Source organism: Rattus norvegicus, chromosome 9 (assembly GCF_021556685.1).
Source record: "Rattus norvegicus strain SHRSP/BbbUtx chromosome 9, alternate assembly SHRSP_T2T, whole genome shotgun sequence".
Lineage (NCBI taxonomy): Eukaryota > Metazoa > Chordata > Mammalia > Rodentia > Muridae > Rattus > Rattus norvegicus.
Window position 1 is genome coordinate 37725985 of NC_141542.1, and position 13105 is coordinate 37739089.

The 13105-nt window shown below is 38.1% G+C and overlaps 1 protein-coding gene across 1 annotated transcript in view; it reads right to left on the reverse strand.

The window, feature by feature from the left end:
• Nucleotides 1–13105, reverse strand: part of Pkhd1 (PKHD1 ciliary IPT domain containing fibrocystin/polyductin) — a 490001-nt gene that overhangs the window by 13234 nt on the left and 463662 nt on the right. Inside the window, exons 64-65 of the mRNA XM_087568149.1 lie at nt 10954–11061; nt 2338–2496 (exon numbers count right to left, since the gene is read on the reverse strand). Coding sequence (XP_087424275.1) covers nt 2338–2496; nt 10954–11061 — 267 coding nt within the window. The remainder of the gene's footprint in view (nt 1–2337; nt 2497–10953; nt 11062–13105) is intronic.

Below are 13105 nucleotides of genomic sequence, written 5' to 3' on the forward strand. Positions count from 1 at the left end.
GAAAAGCAAAATATCTACTTATTCTATATTCATTACTGATCAAAATAATGTTAGATATTTAGGCTAGAGACAAAATTAGAAAATTACTACACTTACTGTTTGTCTTTCAATATCGTTTACGTTATATTTCCATTGGAAAAGACCAGTTAGTACAACAAAAGCTATTAAAGCTTTTAATTTGATGTAAATAATAGAGTCAAAGAAAACTTCCAAGAAATGTACAGGGATCATGAGAATGTGACTACATATAGATAAGGATAGTTATGGATACAACCCAATACAAAATCATAAATCCACTTAAGACATTATGAGCTAATTTTTTGATACATAAAAAATTGATCACGTTGCAAATGTGAATGTTGTATTTTACTATCATAGAGTTGGGTAAACTACAAGGATCTATTCATCTAATAGTGACATCTTGTGCAGAAGCACTTCAATCACAGAACTCTAAAAAGTGTCCTAACCAATGTCCAAACAGATTGACAGTTGGTGAAAATTCTGATATGTCATTGAAAAGTCAGAAAAATGAATCCACAGATATTGATAGCTTTAAAGAACAGAAAGGGACCAAGATGAGAAACTTACATATTGATAAATGTAAGAAGAATCTACTTCTAGAACTAAGAGTTCATCCAGAAGGGATGAGATTTACAAGGTTTAGTGTGTGGCCTGTGAATTACTAGTGGAATTAGGTAGTAAATTAAGAGTGGAAATTACATAACTTAACCCAGAGGATCATAGGACATAAAAGATTTTGATAATCTACTTAGGAATCAGAAAACACCATACACAAATATATACATACAACACATACACAGACATACACAAACAAACCTACATGTACAAACATAGATATAAAAACACATAAAAGAAGGCATATATACATACAAACATACACACACACAACCTACATACACATCACAAAAACACAAGCACAAACATACATACACACATATAAACATATACACTCATGTATACACAAACATACTCACATATACACATGTACGTATAGACTGTAGATACATACAAACAGAATGTAGACAGAATTTCAGATTTAAACACATAGAGAGTACAGATAATGAAATTCAACACATTATAGGCAATATAATTTAGAACCCCTTTGAAACTATATATATGTATATATATACATGTGTGTGTATTTATATGTATATATACATATATGTGTGTATATATATATATGTATGTATATATAGTTTATATAGGTTCAGAAAGAGAAAGACTTTACTAGTAGCTTATCTATCTCTAGTCACTGTGATGGGGAAAGGGACAAGATCTCCAGGCTGACTGCTGTTCAGGTGCAGTGTTTATCAATTAGTGCTGTCCTTTTCTCAAATAGTCCTTGCAAGTCCAAGCAGTGAACATCCTAGTGGTTAGGCAAGGTTCCATCTATTGTATGTAGTTCCTTATTTGAACCTTATGCATTCGCTCATTGTAGCACCTTTTTGGTGGTTACCGCTTACAGCTGTAGTTTCATGCTGGCTCCTCCTACCACAGGTGCTTCTTCAGTATACTCAAAGGTCTGTGGTGTGAGATTTGGGTATAAGGAGAAGATTTATTTAGTGACATATCTGCTGTGTTTTTCCTCATTCCATCTCCAAAACCAAAGGAGAAGGGTAAGAAGTCCCATTAGAGACTCCCTTTCAGAAGGCATGATATTGTCTAAAGACATGACATTCTGCTTCTGAGGACTGGATCAGGGAGGTGCGTGACTATTTGGAGCTATTCACTGCTGAGGAAAACTACCTGCACTTGCTTTTCTCCCTCCAGGGAGTTTGCCTCTGTGTTTTACTTCCTTTGTGTCTCACAGTGAGGTACCTAAAACCGACTCTCAAGGATATTATCAAGTATATCCGGTCATCCTTTCTCCATCTCAGGTGTGTAAGAAGTAGAATTACAGATGGGACCCACCACATCAAAGAGTAGGCTGTTGAGACAAATTGTACGGATTTCTAATGGCAGGTGACAGTACCAAGATATTTACCCTTAGGACTTAACCATGCAACACCTCCACCGTGGAATAATAATCACTACCTCACCATCATCAAGTTGTTTAAGGAATTAATAAACTTACTTATCTAATGTACCTAGAACCCAGTCAATATTGAGCATGCAATCAAGGCAAGCATTTATTATTTTCATTAATATTAAAGATTGGGTAATTCCTGCCTTTATTGTATTTATTGAAATGGTGGGCTCCATGGAGTTGTATAAATCACTAACAGTTATAACATTTCTCTTTGAAGACATGAAAATCATTTATTACACATGACTACTTCAGACATTTTCATTAATATCCACCCCAAAGCCACCTACTTCTGGTTTTGCTTTTCTTAAACCAGCAGCAAATGAGACAACTTAGAGCCACCCAAGACGCCACTGAGCACAGGGACAAGGCCAGGATGATAGTTGACCTCTCCTTGCCGGCCACAGGCAGGACAGCAAAGGTCTTGGATCGAGCTGTTAAATTAGTACCTGTTTGGGAAGGAAAGCCAAGTTTCAATAATGCATTAAGATATCAATATCTAGCCCAGAACAGGCATGTGAAAAGTATTTCTTTGAAGTTACTAACCAAATGAATCAAAACTGAATTCAACTTTTATTTTCTGGAAGAAGTGCAGGATGATAATAAAGAGTCGAAACTTTCCATTTTGGCTTTGTCTATCATGACGAGAAATGCTTCTAAATCCTTCATTCGATACTCAGACTAGCTTTCTCCATCATTGTAATATTATAACTTCATACTCTCTCATGGTCTGTTTATGAGAAAGCATGATCTTCACTCCAGAATGTCTGGAACTATTCACCTGGACAAGGAGTCATTTGAGGCAAAAGTCTTCACAAATAAAATAATAATAATAAATTTTGGGAGCCTGTTGGCAGCCCACAAGGTAACAACTTCTACTCCAAAGCACAGAGAGTATAGATAGTACGTTAAAAGATTGTGTGTGTGTGTGTGTGCGTGTGTGTGTGTGTGCATGTAGGTTGTGTGCATTTGTATGTGTACTTCTGTGCATGAGCACTTGTGCGGGGCTGCTAGCAGAAGACACAAATAGGGCACCAGTTCCCCTGTACTAGGAATTACTGGCAATTGTAAGTTAACTGGCATGGGTGCTGAGAACACAACTTAATAAACAGCAAGGAGTCTTAATGGCTGAGCCATCTATCCAGTCTGGATAGGATACTTCTATATATAACCAAACAAATGGACAAATTTAAAAATTGAAGTTTGTTGGAATTACTTAAAGTGTTTGTCTCACCAGGGTCATATGGTTTGCCAATATGGTGCTAACAGACTTCCCAAAGTTAAGCAAATTGCTCTCAGGAAAACTGGGGAGTATCTGCAGACACTGCTGCTTGGGCTCAGGGGAAGGAGGAGGGGGTGGGCAAGATGAGGGCTTCTTACTGAGAGAGCGCACCTCTAGGAATCATCTGAAACCACATTTTTTTTTGTAAATAAAAATTTGCTTCTTATTCCATTATTGTGTATAAAAAAAAGGTGCAAAGGAATTTGTTTAGGAACATTTAAAAGAAATAGGTGCAAGTGTTTATGGTAGTTCCTAACTGTCCGAACTCAGAATACAGCCAAATGTCCTTTGAAAGGAGAATAAACAGAATGGTTGGTCTAGAGAATCCACAGCCTGCCTCCTCACCCACAAAGAGAGAATGATGAAAAGACAGGGAAGGGGAGGGTGGCCAGTAACCCCTAATAACTGAAATTAAAATCAAATGCAATGTGCTGAGGGAAGCTGATGGCCGCAGGGTCGACTCTGTAAATTCCACTTACATACCATTCTAGAAAGGAATGAACTATGGAGACAGAAAACACATTGGTGTTTGCCAAACACCCATTGCCAATGGGTGAGAGGATGAGATTTTTGCATTGGCACCATGGAAATTCCTGGAGTAGTGACAATTATCTGCGTCTTGATTGGCTTATGCTTACAAGAATCTATACTTGTATTTTAAGTTATAAAACCCAGAAATGGCCTATTTAACTACAAGTATGTTGTGGTTTGCCCTGAAGTTATCTGTATTTTGATGCTAATTCCACTGCCCCAAGGACAGCTGCCTAGTCATGTACTCAGGAATCAGGTGACTTCACCAGAACCTTCTCCCCATTGAATTTGTAAAGTACAGGTGAGGGGCAGGTATAGGATAGAAGGAGGCCTGTCATTGGAGGAGAAGGAAGGATGGGCAGGAGAGAAGTTTGAAGGAAGAGGAGACTAGAGGAGAAAGGAGACAGGAGAGAGGAGAGGGGGAGAAGCCATGGCAGGTGATGTTAAGATTCTGCTCTGTGTATTTACAGGTTTTATCAATGTTCCTAAGGGATGGATGGTATCAGGCTTTGTATGTTTAAGTGGGCAATTATATATTACCAATTGGGTCAAAGATTATTGTGTTCTGTGTTATTTTATGTGAGTGTTTGAGTGTAGGAAAATGTGCGGCTGGGATGTGTTTTCGCCAAGATATCTATCAGATATCTTGGGGCACCTCAGTGTGGACCTAGTGGGGTAAAAGACCTCAATACCTTTTTTATTTTTATATTTTTACAACAACACAAGTACATTTGAAAAATAACATGTATAGTCTCTGAAGAATATGTTAATTATAGAGATAGTTACATGAGAGGACATCTATCAGAATTTATCACATAATATGCTTTATATTTATACTTTAGCATATTCAATTACTTTAAATATTAAAAATAACAATCAGAATGATTATTTGTTTGTAATCACGACTCATAGCTGGCCTCTTTTCAAGTTGCTAATTCAGAACAATTCTCTCATAAGAAACAGTTGGTTTTATTTTTTTCTCTACTCAAAGACACATCATGTAATTTCGTGCTATGGTTTCCTTGGGTGAACCTGACAATTTTTTTGGAATCCACAGTTGAATGTCTTGACTCTGGACTGAACTCACCTCAGGGCTCCCAGAGCTGCTATATTGGCATCTGATGCCGTTGCTCTCTAATTTGCAAGCATGTAGCTTGCGTCTGAGCTGAGTTCAGTCAGATTATCCTTAAATACCTGCTTGGTACGAGCATCTGCATAAGGTCAACTATCCCAGAGAGAGAGAAATAGATTTTACTAGGAACTCAAAGAGTCACACAAAATTCCTAATATTTTTATACATTGCCCCCAATTTTATTAATAATAATTATGCTAACTCTCCCATTCTCATTCAAGATATTAAAAGCTAGTAATTGAATCAACACATACATATGCCAAATATTTATAAAAGTCAGAATGCAATACATTCTAGAAAAATAACACAAATAAATATGGTCAGGGAAAGAACTCTGAAGAAGAAATTGTCTGGAGAAGAGTTCAAAGGTCCAGCACATTCATAAACAAAACGGGAGAAGAAAACATTTAGTGTGAAATATTAGAAACCAGGGAAGTTTTGATAGGCATTAAATGTTAGGCAAAATGTTCTAGATAATGTTCTGACTATAGTGCATTGTAATAAAGAGGAGATTCTAAGCTGAGAGGTCATGTGACCGGAATATATAAGATATGTAAAACACACACCCACACCACTACCTCCACCACCACCACCACCACCACCACCACCACAACAACAACAACAACAACAACAATGGCTGAGAAGTTAAAGTCAGAGAGGTTCAACTAGAACCTAAGAGTTAACAGAAGTCTGGGGTTGGGGGAGACCTGGCTTTCAAATATTTCAGAAAATGAAACCATTTTTCAAAATTCAATCTCCACATATTCACTCTTCCATAAGCAGATATTTGTTTATGCTAGACATTCTATAATTTGGGCTCATATTGTTCAAATATAGTCAGTCACCTCTCCCCCAGGAACTTGGGTTCTAGTAGGGGACCTAGCACACAAGCTAGAGATAAAGGAGAAAAATGCACATGAACTATAATGGTCAGTGTTGGCAGCGGGGTGGGGGGTGGGAGAAAAGCAAGATAGAAGACCAAATTACTAGCAGTGTGTTGTTGGGAAAAGGTATTATAGACTGGGTTGCCCAAACAGTCTGTCTCTAAAGATAAAACTCTTGAATGGAAACTTGATTAGTAAATTACGTGGACTCCTAAGAAATGTCAATTATGGAAATTTTTTCTTTAAATGTTTTTAGGGTAAGAGGAAAGATTCTGGCTCCCCATGATTCATTTAAGAATTTCATGGCTCCAGGTAGTGGTGATAAGGGCCACAACCCAAACCATAGGGACAAAGGTCAGGTGGAAAGTCAGGCTTACTAACCTATAGCCACCATCACTAGCTAACAGTGTCTCAGGAAGGGCATATAAATAAAGGTGGATTTATTAATACATAGGAAGGATTCAAGAGGATCCCATATACTCACATTCACACTAAATCACTTTAACTTCTCAAGCTCCTCAATGACTACACTGCTAAAACTAAAAATGATTATTTTCCCTTGTATAAGAAATTAAAGAGATCAACAGGAAAAATGATTGTATGTTTTTTCTTGATTTACATACAAATGAAATATAGAGGCTGATGTTCTCTTGCTAAGTGTGTTACCCAAAATACCTGTTTGCAGTGTCCTGCACCCAGGCTAAAGGAAGCCTGCCCCCGGCTGGATTTGATTGCCAATAAAGAACTGTCATACATGCTCTTCCAGAGGTCCTGAGTTCAAATCCCAGCAACCACATGGTGGCTCACAACCATCTGTAAAGAAATCTGATGCCCTCCTTCTGGTGAATCTGAAGACAGCTACAGTGTACTTATATATAATAAATAAATCTTTAAAAAAAAAAAGAACTGTCATACAGCCAATGACTGGAGAAAGGGAGCTAGGGCGTGACCCTTAAAGTTTCAAGAGTGGAGATGCAGGAAAAGGAAAGAAGAATCGCCAGGGCCCGGGAGAGACAGACGGAACATTTTTAGAGCTGAAGAGGGGAGATCATCCGAAATGTAGGAGTAAAGGGAAAGCAGCCGCTGGGAAGGCTGCCCGGAAGCTTCTTGGGCACCAAAGACCAATGGGCTTCACAGAAGGTAACAGGGCAGCAAAGTTAAAAGTAGATTTAGAAGATGTTGAACCAGGAGTACCAGAGGGAAGGGCATGCTAGCCCCAGGAGGCTTAGAAGTGTCCAGCCACTGAGCTAGTAAGGCACTTTAAAAAGAAGGTAAGGTGTGTGTGTGTGTGTGTGTGTGTGTGTGTGTGTGTGTGTGTGTGTGTGTGTGTGTGTGTTTTATTTGCTGATCCAAAAATAGCTCCTGGCAGATGCATGCCCTAGGGACCCGCCAGGAGCCAAAACATTGTAGCAAAAACCATGGCAACATGAAATACCAATGTGAAGGACATATGAAGGCTGATTTGTAGCATTGTAGATGGACACTGATACACTTAAAACATACATATCTCTCTTGAGATCAGTATCTTTATCAACATGATGTCAGTAGTGATTTAAGAAACAATATTTAGTGATTTGCTCTGTTTAAGCTTCTATCTATTCTCATTTAAAGCTTTAAAAACTCTCCTATTCAGAGCTTTGGATCACAGACCTAGCTTCGATAACTATTTAGCAAGAAATATTTAAGAATAGTTTAGGGAAAACATTCAAGGACATTTCAAGTCTGCAAGTTTTCAGAAGGAAGAAAACCAAACAGTAATGTACCAATGAAATGCCAAGATCATATGTGGTTCTGGAAGCTTTTTGTCAGCAATTCTTCTTACATTTGTATTTATAATCTATTCCTTAGGATACCTTTAATGAAGCATGTAGAGAGTCTTAGTAAACCCCTGAGAAAACTAAAGGACAAAGTATCAGAAATGTCAGACAAATCTGGGACAAACTATTCAGGGGCCTGTAATTCTGTGTAGGAGGAATTTAGCAAAGCAAGCCCAGCTGCAACACTGGAGCACATGTAGCTGATAACTTCTGCCCAACCCAACCTAGAATCTGCCCGGTCATGGCTAGAGATGCTGGATCAAGCGATGGAGGGAGCCAATGAGGAAGAGACAGGGCCTCATCTGGCTAATTGAGAGACAATGAGATGCTCGGAGAGGTGTATAAAAGTTTGCCCAGTTCCTCCAATAAATAAGTCTGCTTTTGCTGCTTGTCTGACTTCTGAAATCTGTGCCATTGATTCTGATCCTTCTAAGTCCCACTCCCAAGGGTCTTGGTGAGGGTCGGAAGCATCATGTCTGCCCCTTTAAAAACATATATTCAAAAAGGTGAACTTAAGGCAAAAATTCCTACAGCTGGAGCACGAGCATGTTTTTCCGTGAATCTTTAGACAGATTCATAGGTATGAAAAGAATATCTCACAAAATTAATACTTGGCAATTTTGTATTTCAGAAGATAGATCTATTGTTAAGAAAAAATAAAGCTGCCAAGCTTCTGTAAGGGAAAGGACTCTGTCATTAGGACAAAACGGCAACCAATAGACTGGGGAAAGATTTTTACCAATCCTACATCTGATAGAGGGTAATATCCAAAATATACAAAGAACTCAAGTAGTTGGACTCCAGAGAGCCAAATAACCCTATTAAAAATGGGGTACAGAGCTAAACAAAACATTCTCAGCTGAGGAATATCAAATGGCTGAAAAGCACCTGAAGAAACGGTCAATATCCTTAGTCATCAGGGAAATGCAAATCAAAACAACCCTGAGATTCCACCTCACACCACTCAGAATGGCTAAGATCAAAAACTCAGGGGACAACAGATGCTTGTGGAGAAAGAGGAGCACTCCTCCATTGTTGGTGGGACTGCAAACCGGTACAATCACTCTGAAAATCAGTCTGGACGTTCCTCAGAAAATTGGACATTGAACTACCTGAGGACCCAGCTATCCCTCTCCTGGGCATATACCCAAAAGATGCTCCAACATACAACAAAGACACATGCTCCACTATGTTCATAGCAGCCTTACTTATAATAGCTAGAAGCTGGAAAGAACCCAGATGCCCTTCAACAGAGAAATGGATACAGAAAATGTAGTACATCTACATAATGGAGTACTAACCATCTATCAAAAACAATGATGTCATGAAATTCATAGGCAAATGGAGTGAACTAGAAAATATCATCTTGAGTGAGGTAACCCAATCACAGAAAAACACATTTGATATGCACTAAGTGATAAGTGGATATTAGCCCAAAAGCTTGAATTACCCAAGATAACAATCACAGACCACAGAAAGCTCAAGAAGAAAGATGACCAAAATGTGGATGCTCCCACTCCTTCTTAAAAGGGGGAACAAAAATATTCACAGGAGGGCACATGGAGGCAAAATTTAGAGCAGAGACTGAAGGAGCCTGCCCCACATCTGGCCCATATATATATATATATATATATATATATATATATATATATATATATATATATATATATATGGCCACCAAAACTAGATAAGATGGATGAAGCTAAAAAGTGCATGCTGAAAGGGACCAGATATAGATCTCTCCTGAGAGACATATCCAGAGCATGTCCAATACAGAGGTGAATGCTAGCAGCAAACCACTGAACTGAGAATAGGACACCCTTTGGGGGAATTAGAGGAAGGATTGAAAGAGCTGAAGGGGCTTGCAACCCCATAAGAACAACAATGCCAACCAACCAGAGCTTCCAGGGACAAAACCACTATCCAAAGACTACACAAGGACTGACCCAGGGCTCCAACTGCATATGTAACAAAGAATACCCTTGCTGGGGCACCAGTGTAAGAGGAAGCCCTTGGTCCTGCCAAGGTTGGACCGCCAGTGCAGGGGAATGTTGGAGGCGGGGTGGAAAGGGGAGTGAATGTGGGGGGGACACCCATATGGGGGAGAGGGGGGGGATGGGGGGTTTATGGGCAGGAAACCAGGAAAGGAAATAAGATTTGAAATGTAAATAAAGGAATATATCTAATAAAAATTTTAAAATCCTGAATTAAAAATAAATTAATTAAAAAAAGAAAAAATGTTTTTAATCTTGGACTTAAGGCATAGTCATTAAAGCTCTTCCTTACACTATGCTGAAGCATTTTCAAGGAAGATTTATCAAATTCTCTACAGTAGACTTCATTTTATAAACTGAGGTCTCACTAGACTGTCTAAAGTTTGTCTCTCGAGCTCCTGGACTTCAACAATCTACTTGTATACGTCTCTGCAGTTTCTGTGCTTACCAAACACAGGCTAATGTATACAATTTTAGCATCCTGATTTGGTAATTTGGAGAAGACTAATAATTTACGACTGATTTTTGTCAAGAAGAGATATAAGTGATATCTGTGGACACATAACTCAAAAACTGTGGCTTTCTTTTCTTATATTCTTTGACAACTGCATTCAGAATACCTCTACATGACATTTTAGCTCAGAGATTTTCTAGAATATCATTGCTGTTGTCCTGGCTCCCTCAGAAACAATTAAAACTACTTTTAGACAAGTGTTTACTATATATTTTCATTTGAGACACATCAGATGGATCAGAAAACAGATAACTTCAAATGGCTTATGAAGGAAAACTGAATTGGCTCACAGTTTACCCATGCTTTTAACGAACGCTTTCAGGTACTGGAATACTAACAGATTTTGTTTCAATTTTTCCACATAGAAAGCATGAGGCAAACAGGATGCAAAATTTGTGCTCAAAATATCCAACAGCTCAATTGTCTCATAGATTCTTTTTAATAAGTGTTAATTCATAAAGGCAGAAAGAAAGAGAGAAAGGAAGGGAAGGAGCGTGAGAAAGGAGAGGAAGGAGGTATAAAATAAATGGTAATACCTTTGGGAAAATGTATATTTAATCTTGTTCATTAAATAGACTTGGAACCTGAATTTCCACAAGATCTCTTTAATTTTATGCTCTAGAGTATAGCCAAAACGACTTCTACAAACTATCATGGCTTCTTATTCATGAAAGGAGTTATATAAGTTACAAAGGAAACAGGTTACTTTTTGAAAAAAATACAGATATAAAAGAATACTGTTGTGAAATTACCTGGAGGGAAAGTGACAGTAAAAACTAAGTGCCAGTTTGACCCAGAGGTCAAGACAGCCAATCTGGAGAAGGTCACATAGCCATCCTGTGTTTCTGCCTGGGTACACCCTGTAAACAAACAGAAAACCAACAGTAGGTGTTAGTTACCTCAACTAGAACAATGCCTTTTAAGACTTCTCTGAAGACAGGAATCAAATATCACAAAGGAATCAATAAAGATCATTGAATCTGTCCATTTCTTCTTAGACAAACTCTGGAACCAAATAATTCAGAACAAAATATAAAACAGCATTTACCAAAAGCATAATATGCTAAACATTGTCCTTTATAGATATCTTTGTGTTCACACTACATAACAGTGCTATAAATTATGTTATAATCAATATTCTAGAGTTAAATTATAACAATTGTGCTTAGATTGTAGCCACAAATGTACCTTATTATAAGTTTATATTCCTAACTAACACTATGCATTTGACTATTTTTGGTACATGTCTATCAAGGGGGCTAGGTTTATAGATTAGTAATGGAGTGCTCTTTTAGCATATGAAACATCTTGAGTTGCTTTGAAACAGTGAATAGCACTGTTGAAAGAATGTATATCAAGAAATAAGTCCTGAATCGGTCTAGGAGGTCAATCTCTCTATTTAGGGAATCTATATTCAGGCAATAGTATGGTTAATATACTCCATCGAGGTGAGAACAGTCTATCACCCGATCATGACTGGAATACAGGGCTTTGGTAAAATGGATTGCTTGGGCCTGGGTTTCTCTGAATTAAAAGGACATGTTTAAAAGAAGATACACAAAGTTAACATTTTCTAAGGAATGACCTATTCATAAAGTTAAGGGGGCAACTTAACTCAAGCTCCTATCCCTATACCATAAAATGCCTTTGACTCCACTACACCTAGATTGCTTTGTGAGTTAATGGCCACTACACTTCGCTCTGAAGATGTCACCATGGTGGACAAAGAGTTAAAAGAGTGATCTTAAAGTTTACGAATTTGTTTGTGATGTCTAAGGCAGAAAAGAATCATAAAGATTTAGGATATTTAGTGTTAACATTTATCAATTCAATTGCTCAATCCTTTCTGTTAAAACAATGCCTCTCATCAATTTTGGAGAGCTAACTAAAAGTTTCTTTACACAAGCCATATTTTCTTCCATCTCTACAGAGTCCCAAAATAAATAAAATGCCCAGAAAAAATGGAAATAAATAAGCCAAGACTCAAGTAAATGATAGGCGCCCAAGATAAATGTAGTTTATACTTTTTAAAACCTATATGCATCAAAATTATGGTCAATAAACTCTTGCAAACAATGAACTGCAGAGTACAGATGTTCAACATGAAATCGTTTGCTGCAGTTTTTCCTTTGACAAACGTCCTTATTGTTCCCATCTTTGGAAGAATGCAAAGCAGCATTTAATCGAAATGTGTCCGTCGAGCACTGTGAGTTTGCCTCATAGAACAGCCGCCAAACTACCTAATGGAAAGTGCTTTAGCTCCAAATGGGTTTGCTTTTGCGTTAAATACCAGCTTGCCTTACAGATCTCCACAAAGATCCCCATATATATCTATGATATTTTCAGATTTGAAACATATGTGCTCAAAAGCTGAAGCACTCGCTGCCAAGTACAGTACATTACTCCAGGGTCCATCATATCTTTGGAATGGCTATTATAAAATATACAAATGTGGTTGACAGGCTTCCCGATCAAGCTGCTGTAGACAAATGCAGGCTGAGAGGATGTGGGATGGAGTGGGGAGGCAGGCTGAAACCAGCTTTGAAATCAGGTTATACAGCCATCAAGGAATCCTACCTGGGTATGCACAGTGTATGGTCCCTAAAATTCCCTCATACCCCAAATAACAAACTAGCTACTTGGTATGCATGCTCGAAAGCTGCCGAATCAACCATGATGGGAAATTAGTTGTAATATGTAGACTATTTTCCTGCAATTGTGACCTATAATTGAGTTTCAGGGGATTAAGGGAGACCCCCTGAAATTGCCTTTGTCAATGAATCCACTTTGTGGTGATGGCATCTTTTTCATTGAGTAGGGCCTAAGAATGGAAAAACAAAGACCATTAAATGAAGAATAAAAGGCTACACAAAAGATTATCTTTGAAGTTGCTATTTCCCCCAC